Genomic DNA, 25684 nt, shown 5'->3' with positions numbered 1-25684 from the left:
ATCTTTCAGCTAAAATATTAGAAGCCAGTTCTAAGGTCTTGCTTTCTGGAAAAAAAAAGGCACGTTAACCAAGTAACTCAGGGTAGCTTTTGTTTATTGTCATCAGTTTTTCAGAGCAGGGATGAGTTCTGGAACAATCACTTACATCACTCGCCCTCCAGTAGTCCGTCAGCACCAACACACCTGTCCTGCTGTTCCTCTTTCCAGTAGCAGTGGCACGCACCACGGCTGGGCATATTGCTTGAGTGCAGGCCTCACCCCTGCAGTTTTTGGCACAGACTGGAAAGGAGCATCCAGTGCAAGGGGTCGCCCCCCCTGGGATCCTGCTGGCTGCTGCAGCAAGTGCCTGCCTTCTCCCAAAAGCAGCGCTGAGGTACTTATCCATTAGAGTGTAGAAGCAGCAACTTCACTTACAGAATCCAACACACCATAAATTGCCTTTGTCTCTTTCAGTCCCGTTACCAGTTAGAATCATCTTCCCAGTTCAACTCTTCTTCTTCACCCCAGCCTGCAGCTTCAGCCTAGAATCACGTAAAATTACCAGCATTAAGTGTGTGTATGGTACTGCGGTACTTAACGCAGCCACAAGAGCCAGGCAGTACCCTGTGTGGCTTGCGGGGGCAGAGCTAGACATCCCGAATGCCTCAAGAGAAAGGCAGCCTCCTTGAGTACCTGGGCTTACACAGAAAGCTGTGATAGTAGAAAGCCCCTCATAAAATCCAAAACCAAAGACAAAGAGCAAACTATCAGGGAGCTTCTCACCCCTCCTTCCCCAAATTAAAGCAAGCATTGTTTCTATCACATCCCCTTTCCATTACAGAAAATAAGCACTAATATAGAAGACTTCCTTCCCTTCCCCTTAGGAAACTGCTGCAGTCCTGCCTAATGTTCCTTGGTCTCACCAGCCCTGACAGCTCTTCTGCCACCCCAACAGCACCAACTGCACTATACTAAACAGGGAAAATTAGGTTGATATCACACCAGTGCATTTAAAAATCAAGTGTGCCATGTTCAAATGTTGTAAACAACCTTAATTTAGATCCAAGGTTCCTCTCCCCATGCTACCTGCTACCCCTGTGGTAGTTCTCCTGAGGCTGAATTAGCAAAACAACTCGCAGTCAACACCTGGTTCCTAATGGACTTATATGTTCAGGTGGGAGTGCTCCCCCTCCCCCCAGCAAACAGCAGCAGTCTCTGGAGCCTCAGAGATGGAGGCAAATGGAGTTAAGTGCTCATGGTTCTCTGAGATGGAAAAATGTCCCAGCTATTCCTTCCTGAGAACAAGGCATCCAAAAAGCTTCACTGTGTAATCCAGAGGTTCTTGTTTCCTGGTCCTTTACTTACACTCCTAGTAGATTTTGCTAGAAGAGTCAGGAGCAATGAAGTCCTGAGCATCCTCTGTGATTGAAAGCCCTTTTTTCTTTAGGCTTCGGGGCATGTCTGTTCAGCATACACTATCCAGCCTTGTTTTGCCTCCTGTCTGACCAAGACACTCCCTAAAGTACTTTAGGGTCCTAGCATGCAGGATACAGCAGCACAAACTAAAAACAGGAGGTAGAATTGAACATCGCTGCCTTGATGCTGTAGTAGTAGCCCATGGGATGACCTGGTGCCTGATACATGCATCATTCAGAGCTCAGCATCTTGTATTCACAGGTTAAAATATAACTGTACAGCCACGGCACTTGTCAGGCTATGTGCCCTCTGATCACAGAGCCTGCTGCTGTTACAACAGTATGTTGTACCATGTATGTGCTCTAGGATCCTCTCAAACATGCATTCATTTAACTGCCTATAGCCTCTTACCTCAATAATGTCAGCTGCTGCAAATTTGGAGGAAAACAGCACATTCTGGGAGGCACCTTCTCTGCTGGATACTGCACCAGAGTGACTGGGAACAACTGCTTCTGTCCTCACTTCAGGTAAAATCAAGACCGCTGAAGAAGGTTTAATATCTGGTGTCATGTCAGCAAACCAGTCCAGCTCAGGGTCCTGCACTGGTTTCCTCTTCACTTTAATTGTGAATTCTTCTCCTAGGCCAGGCTCCAGTGAAGACTTCAACCTTTCCTGAAAGGTTGTTTTTGGCAGCACAGTTTTTCCCAGTTGTTCCTGGTGGTTGCTATTCCAGCTATTCCCAGGGCAGGACTTCGTGGGGGGGCTCACTTTGAGGTTTTTGAATTCTTTGCTCAGCTGATGGGTACCTGGTGGAGGCCTCTGCATTTCAGCTGCATCAGCTGGCGTCACAGTGAGGCAGTTTCCTGAGGACAGTTCAGTACGAGGGCTGCTGGACTCAAAGTCATCCCAAGGCTTCTCGTCCACATCACGTTCAGCAAAATAAGGTCCCACCCTGCCCTGTGGCTCTCGGGGCTGAATTTGGATGTTCACAGTTTTCTCAGTGTCCATCTCCTCTGGCTCACTCCAGTCCGGCCACTCCTCTGATGGCTTTTCAGAGGTAGTCAAAGAGCTCCTGCTGCTCCCTAGCATGCTGATGCCTCCAGGAACCCCATTCAGGGGTAGCTGAGTGCCTTGCTCACCTGTGGAAGATAAAGGTGTTACATACTCATTTCAGAAGGGCAAAGGTGGAGACCAAGATGACATCACCAGCAGCACCTGGCGTGGAGATAAGCCAGCCGCCAGCTCAGACAGTGGTGGTGATGGGAAGGATGTTTCAGAGCTAAGTTCTTCTCAAATTAGAAAGCACAGCCATCTCTCTGTTTGCAAAGGAGGGGCATCAATCTCAGAGCACTGGGGCAATAAAAGCTGACAGCTGAGAGGCATTAGGTGATTGAGAAAAGGCCATTAGAAGTCTGAAAAAAAGTTGTGAAAGTAAACTGAGCCAGCTTCTGAGGTCACAGAATGAGCTGACCTACAAATGATCACAGAGGCAACAGTCTGCAGCAGGGTATCTGCCGAGCTGTGGAGAGGTGAAAAAGCACAGCAGAGAACTCATGGTAAAGAAACCAGTACTGAAGGCTGGCCAGCCAGCAATGTGTTGATATAAACACATAAAGACTCCCAAATACTATTCCCTAGGAATCAGTGGTCATGCTTGTGTTTCTTCACTGTTACCTCCCATGGTTCACTGAATCTCTTTCAGATCAGCACATGGGGAAAATGAACATTTTTCAAGCAACTCCTCATTTGTAGGACACTTGATTTCTAAGCAGGAAGAGCTAGGACAAAGTTTTACCTGTCTTTAAAGCCAGTGGATTGTCTTGTTGCACAGAATGCTTCTTGACAGGTGCATTTCCAGAGATGGGGAGCAAGCTAGAATTGTTCTTCAAGGGCCGAGTGATTTGATTCCTCTGATTGCTTCCAACATGACTGGGTGAGTCTGCAGGGACAGAAGAAAAGAAAGGCCACCAAGTCTGTAAGATGTGTTCTGCCTTGGTTGAAACTGCCTGCAGCATTAGAATCTTTTTTACTAGAGATAAGCAACGCCAAATGAGGACTGGCATTGCAATGCAACAGCTGCACCCCTGATCTGTATATAATACTCTACTGTTCCTACAGCCTGCAGCTCTTGCCAGAACAAACTTTAGGCAACTGTAAGCGGTCAGTTTTTGCTGGTATGTTGTTTCAAGTAACACACACTGAACAAACATTATGATCTGCACAGATGCTTGAAAATGCTGTCTGCCACCTGGCTGGATCCATTTGGACACATGGCAACGCGGATCTCATGATCTGTCTCTCTTACGAAAGTATAGCAGTGGCAGTCACAACGAGCTGAAGCATAAGCAAAGCCCTGCCACCACACAAAGTATGCCTGGACTTATGCTTGGACACGTGCAAAGCAGCTTAACCTCTACCCCTAAGGCTGTATGATGGCCTCCCTTGTATCATACTCTGAAGTGCACTGGGAAGCTGCACGAGGCAGGTTTGTTCCCCTGGGCCTATGATGATGGCTTGGCAAGCATCTTGTTCCAGCTCGTTTTGGGGAGCTGCAGCATACTGTCACCAACAGCAGTGATTCACCAGCACTGGCTCAGCTATGTCCCTGCTCCCACCCCTGCAGCCCAGTCAGGGTTGAAACAACGTGGCTTGGGCCACTGCTGCCTCTGCCTCCCCGTGACAGCCTGCGGTCCCAGCCGGCCCTGCATGCCCAGGCGAGGGGTCACCAGCACAGCCAGGGACACGGGGCCTGCGGCACTGCAAGGGACTGTTCCTGGTACACACAACATGACCCCTTGACAGAGGGTACAGCCTTTCAGGGACTTGAGCAAACATCTCATTACACCTCATGTATTCAGCATCTAGTACTGCTTTTTGTAGGTTTTCACTCCCTGTTGAGGACAGTTGTTTTGTTTTGCTTTTCCCTCCTCCATCAGTGGTTAAATCAGGTTTAATTTTAAATATACTCTGAAAGGTAAATCAGCTCTTAACATGCAAGCTGAAGGTTTTCATTTACTACATTCTACTAAAATAAAGAAAACTAATGCAATGAACCATCCACAGATTTTAATGAAGGGTGGTAGTTGTCAGTACACACATAATCAGGACGAAAACATGCTTAGATTGATCACTATCATGCATTTTGCTTGGTATCTATACTTTGTGTCTAAAGTTGAGCAATTGCTGATCCTTCCCTCCAGTTATAAGCATTCCTATATCCAGAAAAGCTTTCCCTCAGTACACTTGGCTCCAAGTTATCTAGCAGGCGTAGGGACTACTTTCTTCATTTGAATTAGCTGAAAAGCCTCCAGAGAGCTGAGAAAATAGGGAAGTTCGTATTCCTTTTCCAATCTACAAACAGAAATTGGGGGGAAGAGGATGAGATTTACTGTTTTTAAAAAGCACGAAGGACATGAGGGAATATTAAATAACTACCTGGCTATAAGTACCTAAGTCCTACGGAAGGGTGCTGTAGTTCTTCTAGCAAAGATAAACACAACTTAATATAATCTCTTTTGCACACAGAGCTTCTTAAATGAGGATTTTTTTCCATATATTCCCTGTATTTAAGCTACTTTCAGATACCAATTCTGCATCTGCAAACATTCAGCACCTAGTTTAGAATTAAAGTTTAGCTGCAAATTAACTTTTCTTCAAATGAAAGAGTAAGTAATTGATAAAAAAATTCTGCCTAAGCTGCTTGGACACAATGTGCAAGAATCACAAGAGCACTCGAGACCGTGTCATTTACCTTCTGGGGAGAGATCAGCAGTTTTCATGAAACTCGGTGCAGAGCTTTTGAAAATCTTTGTTCTTTCACCACCTACAACTACTTCAGGTCCAAGGAGGGAGACGAGAACTGCTAAGCTGTGCAGTGTTATTGCCACGATAGAGTCACTAGTATCTCGAAGGCCCAGCAATACCTACACCAAGAACAGAAAATTCTGCTTTTTCACTTTTTTTCTCTATACATTACATTTGCAGCACATCTCATTGCTAAGATCTCCCACAGCTTTTAGTAGATTCTAGACATTACTCCATACCAGAAAATCAGCCTTCCACTTTGCGCTACAGGCTAAAGAGGGTAGCCCATCCTAGTGCTTGGTGAGCTTAGTCTCATCACTCCTCCACTCCTGACAGTTGTGGAACAGTGTGAAACAGGAACGCAGTTTCTTGTGAGGCTGCCAGTTAAGGCCGACAGGTAGCAGCACAAGTGGTATGTGTCAGAGGGCCCCAGGTTTAACAAAGACGGTATTCCACATCAGTGGGGTGTAAGGGCTAGGGCTTGCATAAAAAGGAAGTTGAAAACTGTTTTTTGCCAGCACTATGAGTGCTTAGTTGTGAGCTATCAGTCAACCCAAACAGTAAAAAACCCATATTCTTGGATATACGCCATGCATTATTTTTCTGTCTTTAACCTGTGGCAATATGATGTTTTTCAACTCTTCCCGAGAGAATAGTTCTGCATAGGCATGAATGTGAGACAGCAACACCATTCGAACGTGCTCCTCGTGAACCTCAAATAGCTTCAGCAGCACAGGAATCACATGAGTCTGGAACAAGGCTGGCGACAGGAGGCAGCTGGTCTGGCTTTCTCCAGTTTGCTCTGGGGAAGAGAGGTGGAGATGGGAAAAGGCTGCTTTGCAAACCAGAGGCAGCTTCCCAAAAGCTATTCAGTGAGAGACTGTCACAGCTGAGACCTACGGTGTCACCCCACTGCCAGGTCTGACTCTGTCAGCTGCCGAGGACGTCAGAGGAGATGGGAGGGAGGGGAGGCAGCCATGCCATTATCCATTGCCTTACAGCAACGGATACAGAAATAAAAAGGTCAAGGAGGGGTAGGGGGCAAGGGAGAAGAGGGATGTGCAGTGAGACACTGAGAGAGCGTGGGGTGGGCACGTGGTGTGAGATTTAAGCACAGGAAAGAGCCCAAGCAATTTATAATTCTCTCCCACCATCAGCAGAGCAACGGAAAGTACTTGAAATGGGGAAGCCCACGTAACTCTCTTCTCCTCTCCAGTTCTTTACTTTACAGTATTTGTTCTGCTTAAACAAACAATGCTATTTCCTTGATTCAATGGAATGACCACTCTGAATTCATTCCAAACTTGTCGGTGATATTTCTGAAGAAAATATTTAAAGGTCACCTTTCTTTGGACCCAGCAGATGAGGAAGAAAACTCTTGACAGCTACAGGTTCTGCAAACACAAGCTGGTTGAGTAGAAGAGGCACCAGTCGTGATGCTATCAGCTCCTCTGACAAGCCAGCCACCCTGTCCAGCAGGAATCTGTGTTCCAGGAGACAGCAATTAGTATCAAGGCAGCCTCCCATGCATTTGCAACTGTTTCCTTTAACAGTGTCTACCCTTCTTTTTTGGGTCTGCCGGGCCTCCTTTGAGACAAAGTCCCATCACAGCTTCTCACTGTGCACGTACACTAACCGAGGAGGACACGGCTCTGCTCCTGAATGAGGCTTTCAGGCAATAAGAAGATAAACCATCAGTGAGTAAGGAAACATCCAGAGACACATCGTGTAAACTCCATGCCCAGATCACACAGCCTGTCAAAAACACATCCAGGAGCACAGCTGCAAATGCAGCTGGCACATGAAGGCTTCTCCGCACCAAGCAGCTGTCCCCTCTGCTGTGTCACAGCGCCCAAATCTCAGTGCTGGCAGCTCACATGAGGCACTACAGCATTAAAACTGCAGAAGAGAGTTGTTCTCTCACTCCACAACCCAGGGCATCACAATAATTTTTCTACTGCTTGAGTACAGGCAATCTTGCCTACCACATAAGGGAAGTTTCTCTTGCAAAAAGGGAACCCCACTTGGAAACCACATCCAGCTACTGCATCCTAGAGGCGGGCAGCAGAGCATGGTCTGGGTTTAAGTCACAGGAGTGATTTTGTGCAACTGCTCTTCCTAGTAGAATTTTCATTTTAAAATATCAGTAGCTGTTTTTCCTCTAGGCTTGGGGAGACCAAGAACAATATTCCCCCTGCTGCGAAAGCACCTGCACCTGTTAGGGGGCAATAGTGCTGTATCTTTTAACAAGGTACTTGTTCCCTCCTTCAGCAAACACTGCTGCTACAGAGATGGTGGCAACGGTTCTGCATGCTCCTGCTAAGATCTCCTTTCTCTTCTTTTCTCACTTAGTCTCAAACTAGTAAAATCAAACTGGTGTTATAAGTAGAAATATAGTACAATGCAAAATAGAAGAAAGAAAAACTCAACTTCTCCCCTTTTCAGGCCTAGATAATGCCATGACTACATGGAAACTTCTCCTAGAGAAGAACGTGACAACAGGGTTTTCTGCAGATGCTGCACTTCTGCAGCTTCGACATCCATTACAGACAACAGCTTTACCCAGACAAGACTGGGACCAAAGATTAAATCCCCCAACATGACTTGAAAACTCATTAACGGTTTACAAGATCTGCCTAAATGAAAGCAATTTTCAGCCTCAAGGCATCTGGCGCTAGATTTCACTTTTTAACTCAGTCACATCCAAAATAAAGCTACTTCCAAGAATGGTGTGAGGGAAAAATTCTTTTCCTCTACCACATTGAAAGAAGTTCTCTGATATTTTATACTCTAAAACTGGGTAAGCAGAGAGCCTTTGTGTAACGCAGCAGGACCCTCGGACAGCTCTAGCGAGGAGCCAGAGAACAAGCTGATCTCCAAATTGTGCAGAAAAAATTGTTGTACCATGGTGCCTCCCCTACCACAACACTACAGCAGATGAATGTGCTTCTCAAATGATTCCTGCTTTGCCACAGTGCAGCACTACGGATAGTGCTGCTGAAGGGGGTGGAAGAAAACACAAACCATATTACAGAGCAAACAATATTCGGCCAAAGCAATCAAAATCCGGCACCCAAGGAAGTACCTCCCTGGCCACTAGCCTTCCTGGTTCCCCCTGACACCCTCATCTGACAGAAGCATTTCTCAGATAAGAAACTTCCAGGTTACAGTTCCTTCACTTACTTGAAAAATTCAGTTTTTTCCTCCTCAGATTTTACTGTTAAGGTCTTCAGAAAGTTCACAACTTCCAGAAAATCATTCCTAAGAACAAAAAAAGTAGGCTGTCAGGCACGATCCTTGTTGGTGCTTACACCACCCACAATAAGAGCTTGCAGATCCCTGTCCTTTTAGCAGACAGAAGCGGAAAGGGGAATACAACTCAAAAGCTGGTGGACCAGGAATGTCGGCGTGGCAGTCTGACCAGTTACCCAACAGCTGCACCTGCACAGAGCCACGCGTTGAAGTCAGCAAATTGATGGGGCACCAGCTGCCTCTGAGCACCCTCCCAGGGCAAGAAGCAGAGGGAAGTGCCACCTCACGCTAACGCCACCACCCGGACAGCACTTAGGTGACAGCAGACAGCTGCGTGGATTATCTCAGAGCGCGCTTTGCTCAAGTTGTACCTCTAATGATTTTATCTTCCCACTACCTCCCCTGAGCTTGGGGCAATCCAACTGGCTGCACGTGGCAAGGGGACACACTTTGTCACCGGTGCTGACTCAGCGCCTCATGTGGCAGGCTGATAAAGCCTTCGTAATTTAAGGAGTCTCTGTCAAACAGCCGTGTAAGAGGCAGCAATCCAATCTACGCTTCCCATCAGGTAAGTAACACACCGTCACAAAACGCAGGTGTTGCGCACTTGCAACACGGAAATAAGCCCTATCAAGACGTACCAAGAGAGGCGAGGTATTTCTTTCCTTACCTGAAGAACTCGTGGGACAGCAGGCTGGACAGTGGCGGACGACACTTTGGATCTGGATTCAGCAGCGTACAGTGCAAGGTTTGCTGAAAGCTGGAGAGAATATCTGCTGAAACTGAAAGCCAGAGCACCTACAATTAGATTTCTCTCTCACCACTGGGCAAACTATGTTCAGGAGTCCTCCACCCCTCTTGAAAACTTACTTTTAGAAGCTCTATTTGATAGCAAAACTGCTCATATTTGCTCCCAGAGGAAGAGAAAATAGCATTTCCACCTCTCTCCCTAAGCTGCGTGGCTATCAGGGCATCAAGGAGTGTTACTGTCCTCCGAGAAGCTTTCTGCTCTTTCTCTGCTAGTAGGCAGCAGCCCCCAGTCAGCCGTGGCACACAACATCCACAGGCTGCGTGTCTGTGTCCTTAACCCTTGGATCCAGTGGCTGCTGGGGCAGAACCATGCAAATCTGACTGCTGCAGAGCGGATTTGGGAGCGCTCGTGTTGCAGGGGCTTTTGCATGTGCTCCAGCCACACCTGACCACATTCAAATGCAGCGAGATGGGAACACAGGAGACGCTGAGGTCTGGATTTTAACCTAGCAAACACGAAAAGCAGTGATGGACACTAAACCCTTGGCGCATGTGTCAGCTCCAACAAGCAAATGCTTTTGTTGACACATGCAAGGAAAAAGCCACACAGGTCTGTACGTAGCAAGCAAACGTGTCATTCTCACCCTGATCGTTTAGGACCGTCAGGAGACTTTCAACCATTGTTCCAAACGCGTAGGCATCCCTTGCATGCCCATAGCTGCTAGGCAGAATTTTGAAATCTGCAGACTAAAGAAAAACAAAAACCAAGATCAGCAAAGCAGGAGTTTATGAAATACTTGGTAGTTGCCACAGATCTCTGTGCCCTCCCCTGTATATACTCTCCAGTTCTTTTTATATCAACAAAGCTCCACTAAGTACCCTACAAGTAGAGCATTATGACAAAATAATAAAAAAAGGTTAAAAAAAAAGAAAAAAGCACACATCAGGGAATTTACAACCCAAAGGAGCAACCACATCACGATGCAACAACTCCCCAGTGAATACACCCAGCAATTACAAGTCAACAACTTTCAGCATTTCTATGGAAACAGGTGTTAATCAGGGAGAGCTCCTTTAGAATAATTCACCTACAGGATGTTTAATAGATGTAAGATGACCAGAAGTGGAGAAAACAAGCTGTGTGAGAGCTACACAACTGTGAGACCACAGTGAACTTGGCAATCTCAGCAACTACTTTTATTTTCGCAAAGCATTAGCCATTTAAAAGCATTAAAGCTGCAACACAAAGTGAATGAAAAAAACATTACAACAGCCTGCTATTTCATCACTCCTCATTCACGATTTCACTTCTCTGTACCCAACACCATACCCAGAACAAGGACAGGAGGGAAGGGGAGGGAAAAAAAGGAACAGAATAAACCCCAGATATTATCCAATAACCACTTCCTCCTGTTCAGACGCAAGGAAACGGAACGTGTGAATGAAAACGAAACGATTTTCTGAACACGGCGCTGCCATTTGACACCAGCACCAAGCTCTGCCGGGAGGTCGCGGTACCTACCATCTCCTCGCATGGGATGCACGACTGGTCTCGGACCGACTTGACATGACACAGGAACTGCAAGGGGAAAAGGGAGACGTGAGCTGCCTCCATGGCTCGGCTGGGTCACGCAGCAGGAGCAAGCCCCCCCTGCGGGCCAGGACTGAGCCCGTGGCCAGAGGTTGGCCCCAGCCCTTCAGCTGGCACCCAGGGCAGGCCACGCTTCGCTCTGCCCACAGGGAAGCACAAAGCAGCAGGTGGGAAGCACCAGGCTGGCAGAAAGCAACTCCAGGGCATCACAGCCAACTCATCCCATTAGGTCTTAGTCATGTTGTCCCTGCATGATCCATCTGGGCAGGGAAAGGATTTAATGTCCTTTACCGAGCGGATTTTACTGCTGCGCTCTTTGCATTGTTGTGCACCACCAGGCACAATCCCTTCTGAAAGGTGATACATGCCTGGGACACCCAGCACGGTTTGCGAAGGATTTGTGGACCCTCTGGGAGAAAAGGCAATCTAGTCTTACTGTGCAGTGCCAGGCTGCAGCAATGACTCTGCACAGCACGCAGCAGAAATCAAACCACTTTTTCTGCCAAGACCAACAACAAGCAATGAAGATGCCAGCAGCAAAATCTAAGGTTGTTTAAATCATTTTTGTATTGATTTATTTCAACTTAGGTTCTTCCTGCTACACACTCAAGTTTTGTCTTTTGTTTTTTAATCAGTCCAGAGGAGCAAAGATTTCTCTCTCTCTCCAGTCTTAATCTACCCTCCAGCCAGCTGCCTCCCTTCGAAAAGCGGCTGCTTTCTGCCTAATGGGGGATTCGTTTCTGTAGATGCTGTTGTTTATAGTCAGCGTCCCTAGAGCAAAAGCTCAGGTGAGAGCTGGAAGCGAGCCCTCTCATCGCTAGGAGGCCAGCGTCAGCAGGCTGAGAGCCCTCTCCCTGGCACCCAAGGGATGCTTTGCCGGGCTCTTACCTCTGGGGTGGCTTCGTTGAAGTTGCAGACTGTTTCCATTCCTCCCAGTTTCCAGTGCCCATCCTCACTTACAAACACAGATGATAAACAGACATTGTTATGCGTTAGGTTTCCCTGAAAAAAAAAGAGGATAACAGAAGATGTAAAATCTTAATCAGTGCTAATTAGGTGCCATGAGGAACTGAAGAAAAGCTGCCAAAAAGCACGATTCTACAGGTTCTTTGGGATTTTGTAGGTGACTAGCAGATATCGTGCAGAATGGCTGGGATTTTAGAGCATACAAAACTCTGTCACAGCCCCTGCAATGCAATTGTAAGTCCAGAGAAAACCTCCAACTGTGAGCACAAAGCTCGAAAGCTACAGTCAGAGCTGGAACTGAGATTCAGCCCTGGACAAACACACAATGTTTGTCCAGGAGGCACAACGACACCAATTGCTGACCTGTGGCAACAGCTCTAAGTAAATGCAAAAAGCAAGCAATCCAATTCGCTAAGCATCAAGCAGTGCAGGCAGATCTCAACTCATGAGCTTTACTTCCTAGAACCACACCATTTTCAATTACCCGTCTTTCTAAAAAGCAGGCAACGAGTTCAGCACTTTCAGCCTAAAAAAAACCACGTGGTGTGGGTCTGTCTTTTTGTGAGGAACCAGGAATGAGCCAGTCACCCAGGCAAGCCCAGTGATGACATTCCCCTGGCACATGCCGCCCAGCTCCCACCAAAGCCCGACGGCTGCCGCTGCCGGTACTTACCCTGTCATGGAGGAAAATGAGCGCTAGCAACACGTCGTAGATCCCTGCACAGATTTCTGCAGAAGAGAGCGTCTCCAGGACCATCTCCAAAGGCTTCACGCGTTCGGTAACCAGGTGGATCCCATTGGCTTCCACAGTGCAAGACAGGAAGCGCAGAAGGCAAGGGTGGCGCAAGGTTTTCAGGTGCTTCCAGAAACAAAGACATCCGTTAGACCTCATCCAAGCTGCAGAGATCGGCCATACAGCTTTAGCCACATTTTCTGCTTGAGTTGAGCCAGCCCACCCCTGCTCCTCACCAAACCCTCGGCACGCTCATTGCAAAATATTTCATAACACATCTAGAAACAAAGTCTCACACGGAAGAATAAACGCGCTACTTTAAGTAAGGTCTGGCTTAGAAAGACTCTGACTTAGAAAGCTCTGCCAGGGGCAGCTCTGAGCGCTTCTCCTTCCCTTACCCCAAGGCTCCGACCCTCAGTGACCGATCCCACCCCTCCCAGAACACGGAGGAACGACCCCCTCAAGGCACGCCTGCTCCAGTACCTTGGCAGCTTTATGAACTGTGTCTTCGTTCTCCTGCTTGTACACGAAGACGGAAGCCAGTTTGCCATCTTGCAGCACGGCTGGATAAATCGTGTGTCCAGTTGGCAGCGTGAACGGCGGCTCCTCCAGTGTGTAGCTCTTTAAAGCGCTGTTCTCCGAGCCCATCACTCGCAGCGTTAGGCTGTTGGAGAGTTTCCCTCTTGATGACAAACAGGCCCGTGGGTGAAGGAAGGTATTTTCAGGCAGACTGAGCTCTGGCAGGCACTATCCAGTTCACTTTCAGAGCATTTTCTGCAAAGCACGAGACAGCCATGAAGAACCTCATCCCGTCAGCATCCCCTCCTTCGGGTTAAGGACAAAAATACACTCCCCATCATCAAAGTGTCCACAAGCGGGTTCAGATCAACAGGCAGGATGCGCTCTACCCGTGGAGGCGGGACTACCCCCTGCTGCAGGCAGCGACGTGGTGGCACAGCAGCTGCAGAAACACAACCCAAACAGGACGGGGCTCAGCCCCCAGAGCAACACTGCCAGCTCCTAACCTGCAGCAAGCCCTCCCCTGACCACCTTCCTTCCACCTGCAATGCTCCGTCTGCCCGCCAGCCCTTCCTCCTTCCCACTGCCTCTGCGAGGAAGAGGCTGGCAGATTTCTGTGCTGCTTCCTTGCATGCAGAGCTGGTAAAACAAACACGCTGATTGCAGAGGCTCTTTTAGAAAACCCTGACAGAACACGTGCTCCGCAACCAGGCTGGTGATCAAAGGCTACAGCTGAGACCCTGACAACCGCTCTGCGCACACCAGTTGGCAAATGACCTTCAACAATGAGAGCAAAACCTGCTTTCAGAAAAATTGGGAAAAACATCACTCACCCCAAGCATATTTTTTGCAACTACAGAATTGCTTTGTGGTGGTCGTTTCCAGCCATGACCCGGGACTCCTCGAGGGCAACAACGCGGGACGCTGTCAGCTCGCTATCGGAGCTGTCCCGGCAGAGCTTCTGCCCCAGCCTCGTGTTCAGCCTTCCCAGGAGCTCCAACCTTAGCAGGGCTGGGTGTATTTTGAAAAGTTTTTCTGCTGTGGTTTCCCAGTTTATTTTCACTGTTTTGGTCAAGAGTAGGTTATCTTAATAATTGCCACAACCAAAGAAAAAAAAAAAGAGTCCTATATTTAAACACGTCAGGATCTAATGTCTTCGTTACATATTAAATACACCAACTCTACAAGGCACTAGTCAAAAAGAGCGCCAGCAAGAAACAGAACAGGACTTTCTTGATAGACCGAGGGCGTTACTTCCTCCCACAGTGACAAGAGAGTGCTCTCCAGGCGGGAGACTGATTTCACACAAGCCCCTGCTCACACATCATTGAGCCATCTTTGTCTGACAGCTAATGTCCTGTCACAAGCAGGCGGCCACGGCTTCAGGCGCGCTTCTCGCTGGGAGGAACGAGCCGTACGAACGCATTTAATACGAGAACCAGAAAGCATTACAGCTTTAACTGATGGAACAGAACTTAACCCTCCAGATCGCACCAGGTGGGCATAAAATGACTGCTACAGTCTGAACTTTGTTTGTAAATTGAGGTTGTGTGTTCTGATCCACCTAAAACCTAACACGGAGTTATCTACAGAACACACAGCTCCCTATCGTTCTGTCCCTGCTAGCGTCAGGGATGGACGTGCCCCTCGTCACTGCCGTTCCTTTCGCGTAACCTTTGGGAAAGCCACAGGACTCTGAACTGCAGCCTCCAGGCCAGCAGGTGAAAAGGAAACGCGGCACAGCACTTACAGATGTGCCTGAAAGGACTGTCCTGCGAGCTCCCTGGCTCTGGGAGGGTTCACAGGGCCCTGAGACTGGTGGGATGTGCTCTCAGGTCGCAGAGGCCTCCTGTCCAGGCAGAGCTTTGCTGTGGCTGCCCGAGGCCTAGCGCTGCTCACCTGCACGGTGCGAGACCAGGCATTGGGGGGCCCGGCGCCCTCACACGGCTCCGTGCCGGCTCCGCGCCACCTCCGCCTTCCCTCCTGCTCAGGTTCGTTCAGGACGGCCCAAACCACGGCGTGCCCCGTGCCTCGCCCTCACCCCGCACTCACACACCCGCTCCCAAACGCGGGCTCGGAGTTTGCCACGGCAGGGTTTGCCCGCAGCCCGGTTGCCCCCGCCCCAACCACCGCTGTCCACCGCGGGCTCCGGGCGAGCATCGCCCCCCACAACCGAGCCCTGCGGGGCAGCCCGGCCTCCCCAGCCCACCCCCGTCGCACCCCGCGACCCCTCCACAGCTCCCCCGGGGTACCGGCACCGCCTCCGTCCCACACCCGGCCCCGAGCCCCGGGCCCTCCCCGTCCCCCCGCACCTGCAGGCAGCGGCCGGGCCGGGAGCTGCCGCCGCGCCCCGCCGCCCGCTGCCGCCCTCACGGCGCCGCCGCCGAGCCCGCTTCCGGCAGCACGGGGCGGGCAGCGGCAGGAGGAGGAGGAGGAGCGGCCGCCATCTTGAGCGAGGGCGCGGCCGCCATTTTGGTTGCGGGCGGAGCCGCCTCCGCGCCCGGCTGCTGGGCGGCCTCGGCGGGCCGGGGTCGGCTCCTTCGCTGCGAGCCCGTCCCTTCTGTCAGCACGGGGGGCTCGTCCCGTCCCTGTGCTTCGTCCCAGCCCGGCCGCGTGTCCACCAGGTCCCGCAGCTGGGGTGGTTCTGCGTGCAGGACGCAGCAGTCCCTCACACTGCACGCCCCCGCTAGGAGAGGCACTCACCAGGACACCACGGCCATTTGGGGCTTTTGGCTTTGTTCAGCTCGCTTCGACCTGGGGAAGCCAGAAAAAGGCAGGGTTGAGGGTTGACCAGCCACCAACGCGACACAAACTGAGTGCAAGGTGCGCTGTGATCAGCCTGAGCGCTCCAGGCCTGTCCCCCTCTTGCTTTCCTCTGCCCCGTGCCTCCTGGCCAGGACACACACTGTGTTGTAACGAGCCGTGCGTGTGATTTACAGGCCCCAGGTGCTCAGGGAATAGGTGTCTGCATCATAGTGCACAGCCCCAGCTGCAGCCCCTGAGCCAATTTCCTTCCAGCTCCCCGTGCAGTGTCACTGTGCTCAGCCCCCACACCAGCGCCTGGGGAGCCCAGTAACAGCCCCCGGAGCAGCCCGAGGAGCGGGTGGGTGACAGGGTGAGAGCTGCGGAGGCAAGGCAGGTGGTCTCTGGCTGACAGCTCTCCCCCTGCCCTTGCTTTGGTGGTGTAACTCACGCATCATAAGGAGATGTATTTAATGCCATTAAAACTAATTGCTCTCTGTGCTGCAGAATAAAGTGACTCCGGGGAGAGATTTCACGTGAGTATTTTGGACAGCAGAATGAACGTTGAAAGGAATTACTATAGTGCAGTGGGAGGTCTGGGCTTTTCACACACTATTTTCATATTGCCAATGTTATTCCAGTTTCATGCAGCGCCAGGGCATTAGGATGTGGTTTGCTCAGTCACTTTGAGCCTAATGTTTCGAGCGAGCAGGGCCCAGCAGCACACCCCATACCTGTGGCCTTGTCTAGACAAAGATTTAATGGCAATTGCAGTGTGCTTAACAAAGGTGGTCTAAGCTGTGCTAACTCCTCGCCTTTCTTTATAAAAGAACTCCACCAATTTAGCACACATTAAATTTTGTGCTGTCAAAGCTGCCATGAACATTGTAGAGCCTATTCTTTAGCAATGAGCTCCCCCAACCCCTTTCTGGCAGAGCCAGAAACTGCCCAGATCAGGCACAGTACTCCTAGAGATACTGGTCTGCTGGCGGTAACTCAGTGATGCCAGGGCCCCGTAGACATCTGGACAGAAAAAGGGATCCCCTCAGATCTGCACCGAACACTGCTGAGTTGTGCTGTTCGGTAAGCAGAGAGGAAGGCCTTCTTGCACTGCGGCACATGGGGAGGTCTAGCAGGGGGGCAGAGCGCTCGGCGTCCCCTCCTTGGGCAGGTGCCTATAGGGGTAGCTGGAAGAACTGGGTCTTAAATAAAGCAGATGGAGGAAGGTGCAGGAGAGTACAAAAGGTCATTAGCCTATGTAGTATGTGAGGCCCAGTATGTGACACACCGTGGGGTGACAATAAAGCAGACAGGAACAGAAATTAAAAATGAAGCTCAGAAATGCAGCCTCCCTATTTCAAAGGTAGGAAAGACCAGAAGTTTTTGTCCCAAATACTTACGCTAGAAGACCCTGGCCTCAAAGTGCAAAATAAGAGTGGACATTCCTCACCCCAGAGAAGCCACACAAGGACCTATGCATAGATTTAGATGTCCCCTGTTCAGGCAGATGTGATGGGGAAAAAGTAGAAGACCTGAACAACTGCAGGTAAAGGCAAAAATACATTTAATGGCTAACTTCCACCCACAACTCTGGCTGCAGGCTTCAGGCAGTGAGGTGACTCAGGAGGCTCTCAGGAAAAAGCATGCTGGCTGCTCTATCGTTTATAGCATATTTACTTTGCTCAAATGCCTATGATCCTCTGGAGAAGCATTCCTTCCCTTTATCTGCTGTTCCCATATGGCTCCATTGTTTCATTCAAACTGAAAAGCTGTGGAGGAGCTCACCCTCACCAGGGTCCTACGGTGCTAGGTACTACACAAACACCAGAGCTGGGTTTCTACCCTTCAAAATTTGCAATTTGCCTTTCATAAGAGCAGCCCACATAGGCTCCTCCAGAGTAATTCAGGACTCTCAAGAGCAGACAGGGAACTAGAGGGATCACAGAGCTGTTAGCAAGTACCTGATTAGGTTTGTAACTAGAAGAAATGGGGCTGGGGTGGGTGATATTCCCCACACCAGCCTGAACCACAGCCAGTACCTTTTCCAATGATGTCCTCCCGCTGCATAGTCACACTAGTTGCAGCTAAGTTAGAGAACCTTTCTGCTACTAAGGGTATTTCTAAAGTACTCAACTGCTCAATAAACAGAAGTAGGGTTTTCTTTCTGGGGCATGGAGACCCCAACAAAACCAAAAACAGCCCACAGCAACAGGCTACATACCTACTCGAGAAAAGTCCACGTTCTCATTCAAGCACGTTTCTAGACTGACTGGTTGAAAACGTCAGCTTCTAGTTGTGAGCTACATGCAAAGCAGTGCTGTCTTCCCCTGCCTGTACAGGCAGCTCCAGTACCTCTCGTTGCCTCTGTGCTCTCTCCTGAACCTCGAAGAAAAAATGAGCAGGTCACAACAACTTTAAGGGCTGCTAGCTGCAAAAGGAGCTGTGCTAATAAGTCAGCTCCGTTGTTATTTTACTTTTTTTTTTTTTTTTTTTTTTTTTTTTTTGAGGACAGTCATGGAAGGAACAAAGGTTGGGGCTATTCTGAGCATGCTGCCTTTTCCCATGAAGAGTGGAGAGCTTAGTTTCACCAGCAGCGCATTACAGGAATTCCATTAAAGAACCTGCCAAAGGGGCTTGAAATCTGTTGTATCCAAACAGGGCTTGTCTGGCTTATTCCAGAAGATACATCTCGTTCCTGTTTAATTTAATCCAAAATGGATTAAATTCAACAGAATCACAGCAGTCTTCTTTTAGAAGGAAGTACACGTTAAACTGTTAGCAGGCAACTCTATGCACACACCAGTGTTTAGAAGACTGAATCAGGTCCTTCCTAAGCTGTCTAAGCCAAGGGTATTTTTTCACTTCTGCCTTTCCCCACCTTATGTTGTTCTAGTAACCTTTTAAGCGCTAGTGTGGCAGAAATAATCACTTAAAACAAGATCTTAGGATGATGCATTAAGTAAAAAAAAAACTCACTGGAAGTATAGTGTACAACTGTAAAAAGCCTGAGTGATAGCTATCATATGAACTTCACAGCCTATGCTTATTTCACTGTACTATTAGCTTTACAGCCTAATTATATCTAAGGCACCTGCATAACCAAACTCAATTAACAGCAGACAGGGACAGATACTCCTGTGATGGTTAGGGATTGCTGCTGTAGGGGGAAGAGGAGCACTGCAAAATCAGGGAAAGAAGGAAAAGGAGGAAAGTGCAAAAGTAGAAGTTGCTAAAAGAAAACAGATCCCTCCGTGTCCCATTTTACACAGGATACAGTACTCGGGGACTGAATCCATAAATACAGATAATTTAAAAGTTACCCTACAGGTCAGACTCTCCAGTCTCCCTCTGACACCCACAGGAAATGTGATATAGATTGAAAAGTGTATTTGCTCATATCTTTTTTTTCCCCCTTTCTGGCTCAGGATCTGTAATTAAAAAGAAAATCAGCCTCTCTCCTGCCTTAGAGTGTAGTGGCACAGCTGGTTTTCATCTTGGCTAGCAGGCTCTGTCCTCAGGCTACTAAGTGCTGAGTAATTTTTACCAAGCTCTGCTTGCAGATAAATGATGTTCTTCTCTTAGCTGCTGCCAGGCAAAGCTACAAATACTTGATCTTTTATTCTTTTCTCATAAACTCCTAGCACTGAATACTAAAAATGCAGCCAGAGATTTTTCCACTGCCATTTATTCTCAGCATGGTCACAGCTGTATTACAGTTACAGATATCCACCCATTTGCTGAAGCTCAACTGTAGTTCCTTGTTAACCTGAAGCTTCCAATTAAAAGCTCCCTCAGTTTCATTGATAGTTTGAGTATGCTCTAAGGACCCACTTTTTTCCCCCCCCTCCCCAGAACACATTCTATGAAAAGGGCAATTTCTTTAAATAACTTCATGCTAAGTTTCTGGAAAATAATAAAAAAAAAAAGCCTGCATTTGAATATGCAGTTTGGGTGATTTCTCTCACAGCTATAGCTATAAAATACCTGAAAGATTCTCACTAAATGCAGCGCCACTGCTGGGCAGATGACATGTGGGTTCAGAACAATGGAAAAAATCTAGAAGGGTATGACACTGGAAACCCACCAGTTTAATTCATGTTTTCTGCAGCATTTCTAGTAAGGACTTACATTTTCTAAGCAATTACACATGAGTTAGTTAAAAAAAAGTATAGAAAAATTATTAATAATGTTAGTTAATCTTGGCAAGGCTGATCTTCCACCTACCTCCAGTAAGTGAAGCCATGAATGTGAAGCCAGCACAGGGAGGATGCTGAAAACTAGTAAGAAATACTATGGCTAATTTTAGAATCATTTCCAGTCACGTAGTATAAGACCTAGCGAGCAACAGTGCATATAAATGTACCTACACACCTTTAAAAGATAAAGCAAGGTTTAAAAAAATACCTTGATTTCAGATACGTTAAAGGTATAAGGCAAATACAAACTTCCTAAACACCCCCAATGCCTTCCTTGCGCTGCCACCAGTCGTAAGGGATCACTGGTTATTGTTTTAGTAGCATCAGCCCATCATCCAAGTGTATTTTCACTTTAAGCCAGCCATGAGAGAGAAGAGAGGAACAATTCTGCGCATGAATTTAAAAATAATCACAAGTTAGAGGTAGCTCTTCACTTTGAAAGTAACCTACTTGAACTGCTGTCTTGATAGTAGTGGCCAGAGAGGGCACTGTCCATATGCTTTTGGGTGTTATTATGGGTAGGGGTACAAGACCTTAGCCTCAATTCTGCTTTCATATAGCACGTTTCAGACATGGACTTACACTTGCAATGCTGTGATTGCATTAAGCCAACACGAAGGTGTCTCTCAATGTCTCCGCTGCTCAGTCCATCACCTGGGTTTAGATCCAGCTTAAACCTCTGTGAACAACCAGGGCAGGATGGCTACATTTGTATTTTAGGATAGGGAAGTTGGGGGAAAAGACTGCACCTTGATTCTAAACCAAGCCACAGCAGTTTTATTCCTCTCCAGTCCTCAGTATGTTGGTGGCTGTCTTCTCTCACCCTACAGGAACACTCATGGTAAAGGTATTCTTGTGTTACAGTTTCTAATTTTAAGTGTTTTTAGCTAGGCTATAAATGCTTGAAGCCCAAGGGGAGTGAATCTGTGCCATCTTTCCATTTTTAAAAGGTGTCAGGCCCAAGACTGGACTTCAGTAACTATGTGTGAAGACAGTGCCAGGAGATGCTGGGGCTTAACAGTGTTCCTGTTAAGGAAGTGTTAGAGGGAAACAGTCCACATTAAACACGCTTCACATGAAGCATTCTTCTTAAATGCCTTGTAAAAGAAATGAAACATTGGTTAGAAACGCATTCACCACATTCAACACTGACCACACAGGTTTTTATATTTAATAGAAATTAAATTAGTAGCTTAATATACATAACGTGACGCTTTCCAGTCCAGTAGCTTTCAATGCTTGCTTTCAAGTCACAGAGCAAATACTGTACAAAAATGATAAAGAGCAACTGAGGAGTAAAACAGTCACTACGACACTGGACCCAGAAAGGCTAGGTTTATCCGGAGCTACGCACGCCAAAGGATACATGGGGATGGACCCGTCGTGGTACAGTCATGCATTACCAAGGGACAGATCTACTGCCGGCCAGGGCAGGGAGCAGCGTCCTGGAGCGCGCGGGGGCCGTTTTATCGTGCCCCGTAGCTGTAGTAGTACGGCTCGTCCGGGCGGTATCCATACGCAGTCGCTGGGCGGCCAGGAACCCCTGCTGTCTGACCAAATCCATCAACTCCGATGCTATAAAAAGAAGGGAAAGAAATTCAAGGTTTTTGTATGGTAGGGAAGGCGTACTGGTGCTGGCTGCTCCAACTCCGCTTGCCACGGAGGTAGGTTTCAGGAGGCAATTTAGGAGGCAGGTTAGCAAGCCATCTTCCCCATTCTAGCCAGTACTGTTCCATTTTCTCTTCCCCGACAAAAAAGGATATGCTGCAGAGAAATCAGCACAACTCCTGTCCAGGAAAGGCAGGCCCAGCAAATCATTGCACTAACGCTTTATGCTTTTTATTATTCCTATTTTCTGAAAGCAGAGAGATGGCAAGCTGGTGTTGTGGAATTAACCAGCTTCTTGTGAACTGCTTTTGACTTTCAGCTCAAATTAAAATCCCAGAAGAGACAAATTTTCTCTCCCATCTTTCTATGGATTTACTGGCAAAGCACTTTGCTTCCATGACTCAGTTTCTCTGTCTATACATTAAAGTTCACATGTATTTCTGGGAAGGCTTCAAGTGGGCTTCTTGCAAAGCCCACTGATATCCCCGCGCTTGCACAGCACATCCGAATGATCTATTTCTCTTGCAAAGAGACAACCAATTTCTGAAGCCCCTGGGCAAACACCAGCTAGAAATGAGAAAGTGAGAATATCTGGCATAGCGACGTGGTTCAGCAAAGGACAATGTTTCTGATGGGCTGCAAGACTGACAAGCAAATGGCAGAACTAATTCATCATATAGTAAATGGCTATGTTCTGATGAGACACAATAAGTCATTTTTCATAGAGAAGAGCATCTTTTACACCTAAAAAGTCCCACAGCACAAGAACCGTGCAGGGAAAAGTGGCACATATTTCACGCTCAACAATAACTCTCTTGCAGGAGGTAGAGGAAAAATGAGCATTGCCTAAGATACTGGACGACTGCCTGTTCTTAGCTATGTCACTTCTTAACTTCCACATCAACGGGACAAATAGAAAAGGATTCTGATTTATTGTCTGACTGCAGATGCATTGAAAGGAGTTGAACTTCCCTTCTGAAGACTGTCAAAACACAAAGAACCAAAGTGCTTTTGGAGTGGGGAAAAGCTGAGCCTCATTACTGCCAATTAGACATATGGAACATGGGTTATGCAACAGTCAAGGCCTGGGAAAGAATGACCCATCCAGAAGACGTACAATGGGTGGGCCCCAGGCCCTGGCTCACCAAAAAGCTGGCACTACTGAATCGGTTGGATTGAAAGGGCTCAGCTGAAGTGCTGGGGGACCATGTCCAGCACTTTGTCCTCACAAAGATATTTTCCTCGGTTTGTGCCGCCACAAGCGCCTAGGAAAGGACTCGGTGCCTGGCTTCTCAGGAAAACAGTTCACTTGTGGGATATTCTGATAATCATGCGAAGGTGGAAGGTCTGAGGCTGAGGTTTGTCCTCTGGGAGGGAGGGAACACAACCCACAAGCCCAACTGCTGAGAAAACCAGTCTGCTTCACCTGAATGTTTCTAGAGGAATGCAGTGCCCTGAAAGTGCTATTTCCACGTCTGCCTGTCTGTATTTGGGTTGGCAATGCCTGCGTCTCACGACTTGTACAGAGCCGTAAGTCTGACCCTAAAGTCTGATCAGTCCCTTCAGCACGGCCAAGGAAGCAGAGCAGGAGTTCTGCCCCCGTAGTGATGCAAAGCTACATGAGCACGTGCCTCTGGCTCCACACCCACCTCTGGCCACCAATTCCTTCCCATACCTACTCCAAAGTCCTATTACTCTTTTCCAAGCCCATTATGAAACGTGCTGGTAACACCTGAAGCAACTTCTCCAGGTCCTTCGTTTGTTCCTGGCAAACAGCTTTCTTCTTCTTAGCAGGCCTGAAGCTTTCAAAGACTCCTAAAAATGGCATTATGAGAAGTCCTGTTACTTTCTCTGCATCTAACTCTGCACTCCAGCTCTACCTCTGCCTGCACTTTGGTCAGGATGGTCCCTGCTTCTGCCACTGGTCTGCAGCATGCAGACAGACCGCTGTCAGACACAGCTTCCTGAACTGCAGAGCTTCAAGAACTCCTTTTGGCCCCTCCTGACTCGTGTTCATTCCGTTTGCTACCAAACCAAAACCCTTTTTTCCTTTGGGTGAGGTGTGATAACGAGGCTGAGCCACGAGGTGGCAATGGGTCTCTATCGCTGCAGGCAGAGCTCTCCCAGCTATTTCCAGTTCAGAAATCCCTATTCAAAAACGTTTAAATATATTCAAATTGATAAAGTGAGCAGGGAAAATATGGTTTCAATTACATTCTCAGCAAATAATTTATATATATATATATATATATATTTATAAATGTGTAAGTAATTAGGTAAAGATCCCTAGAGTTTAAACTTTGAGGAGTATCAGTTATTTCCAAATGGTTTAGACATATGTTAGTGTCCTGAAGAAAACTGGAGGAGATGGATCAGCTGATAACTGCTTTGGACAGTTTAAAAAGAAAAAAAAAAGAAAGGAATAGAAAATCACATTAAAACACCTTGATCAAATCGCCGCTCTTCTAAATATTTCTCATCAGTAAATGAAGGCTTGCCCCTGCTTCAAAAAAAAAAAACTTGGCTTCATCTTTATGTGTTAGTGATCTTGAAACGTACCCAGATTTGCTTGTTTGATTGTATGGGCTAGCAAACAGCAAAAAGCTTGTCCTCTCGGTGGAAGGAAAGGCTCAAGAGGTAACGGGTAGGGCAACAAAACAGCAAACACGCGTCTGCGGGCTGAAGTCTGGCTTACTCATGAGGCTGGCAAGCCAAGTGCAATGACTCTGCAAGCATAACCTACAGAGGTGGGGACGGGTTTAAAAACTGAGTCCTGCTGAATCCTTGCCACTCCTGCCAAGAACAGCAAAAAGGGTACAGCCAGCAAAGATGGTAGATTTCAGCTGTAAACACTTCTGGGCTAATGACTGGCCTAAGATGGTGATTTGTGCCATGTGCTCTTAGATTTATACCAGCAATCAACTTCAAAATTTACTCCTAGGTAAAGCACGTTGTCCGTTTTATTTATACAGCATCTACACAGAAACTGCGCTCAGCAGAGCATCAGCCTGTTCTCCCAGGAAGTTACGGGCACAGTTATGCCATCAAGGCAACTGTACACATCCCCAAATCGTTATTTTCCTACCTTTAGGCAGCCTGGTTCAGCTGGACACCTAACAAACGCATGCAATCCTTGTAGTCGTATAATGGGTACAGATCATGCCGTATCACAACAAACCTCTCGGATAAACGAACTGCACAGCTGCCCTACCCTGCAAGCAAGGTATTTAAGGCAGCTTTGTCTCACAAAATCGCACGCGTGCGCACAGATCGGAGGTTGCTAACCACGCAGTCAAAGCACAACTGCTTTCTTGTGCACATTTACCACCACGCCTGGAGCTCATGGAGTTAAACAGTGAACAGCACAGCTAATTACTATGTAATGCTAACCTCAGTTGCTGGTTCATTTTGAGACCCTTTAAAATATGAACTGTGTATTTTACCCCTATGCACTCTCTTAATGATTTGTTTTTTTTAGACTGAAATCACTTCCAGCCATCAGTTATACTCGCGGTCTCTACACATGCACTTCTCCAAGCACAAATATTTCTTTTTCCTATTGGTCTGCCAGCCCCTGTCAGAGCAAATTTCACTTTAAACTAAATGCTATGATACTTAAAACCTCTTGGATTACTCGGGCTGCTAGTGTGATCTATGACCTTCCCCAAATGACAGCTGAACTTTCCAATTTGCTTGTACTGCTGGGGAGCTGAAGAACACACGCTGAAGAGGAAAACGTTCCTGATGGGCATGAGTACGGAGCGATTTCTTAACAGCTCTGCTTATTGATACTTAACTCGGATTCATAACATCCAAATTAATGTGCCCGTCTCAGATCCTAGGTGCCCTGACATCATTTAAAACAAAGTCCAACCGATCGCAGGAAATGCCAGCCAGCATCCCACTGTGTCCACAAAATACTTTCCTTAACTCCCTCCTGAACGCAGAGCCTCAGACAGGCTTTGTGGCACGTCTGGAAGACTTGGCTGCCTCAGACAGGGCACGCTCTGCCAGCAGCCCTCCGCTGGGGTCCCCACGCAGGTTTCTGCACTGCTCATGAGCTCGTGGTGCAGGCAGGGGGGCTCCTGAGGTTGGTCTGCACTGTGACAGCACCTGGGTGCAGGCTGA

General features: G+C 47.9%; 2 protein-coding genes across 3 annotated transcripts in view; both read right to left on the bottom strand.

Moving 5' to 3' along the window:
• Nucleotides 1-77: 77 nt before the first annotated feature.
• On the bottom strand, nt 78-18091 carry SCYL3 (SCY1 like pseudokinase 3). Of its 2 annotated transcripts, none has more exons than XM_035332606.1 (14): nt 17974-18091; nt 12975-13265; nt 12432-12617; nt 11681-11794; nt 10724-10780; nt 9846-9948; nt 9122-9233; nt 8383-8460; nt 6543-6682; nt 5814-6001; nt 5147-5318; nt 3191-3334; nt 1807-2534; nt 78-521 (listed from the first exon to the last, which is right to left on the bottom strand). In XM_035332606.1, the coding sequence occupies exons 2-14, from the start codon at nt 13137-13139 to the stop codon at nt 459-461; spliced, it is 2250 nt and encodes a 749-aa protein (XP_035188497.1). In that variant the 5' UTR covers nt 13140-13265; nt 17974-18091; the 3' UTR covers nt 78-458. The 2 variants fall into 2 exon arrangements, with proteins under 2 accessions (XP_035188497.1, XP_035188496.1); XM_035332605.1 differs by lacking the exon at nt 17974-18091 and adding an exon at nt 15323-15434.
• Nucleotides 18092-21089: 2998 nt separating this feature from the next.
• The window catches only part of KIFAP3 (kinesin associated protein 3), a 66275-nt gene continuing 61680 nt past the window's right edge, over nt 21090-25684 (bottom strand). The window contains exon 20 of the mRNA XM_035332604.1: nt 21090-21523. Coding sequence (XP_035188495.1) covers nt 21415-21523 — 109 coding nt within the window. The 3' untranslated portion in view covers nt 21090-21414. The remainder of the gene's footprint in view (nt 21524-25684) is intronic.

The sequence above is a fragment of the Oxyura jamaicensis genome, chromosome 8 (genome assembly GCF_011077185.1).
Source record: "Oxyura jamaicensis isolate SHBP4307 breed ruddy duck chromosome 8, BPBGC_Ojam_1.0, whole genome shotgun sequence".
Taxonomy (NCBI): Eukaryota; Metazoa; Chordata; class Aves; order Anseriformes; family Anatidae; genus Oxyura; species Oxyura jamaicensis.
The sequence above is the reverse complement of the archived record's forward strand: the minus strand, read 5'-3'. Positions and strand labels throughout refer to the sequence as shown.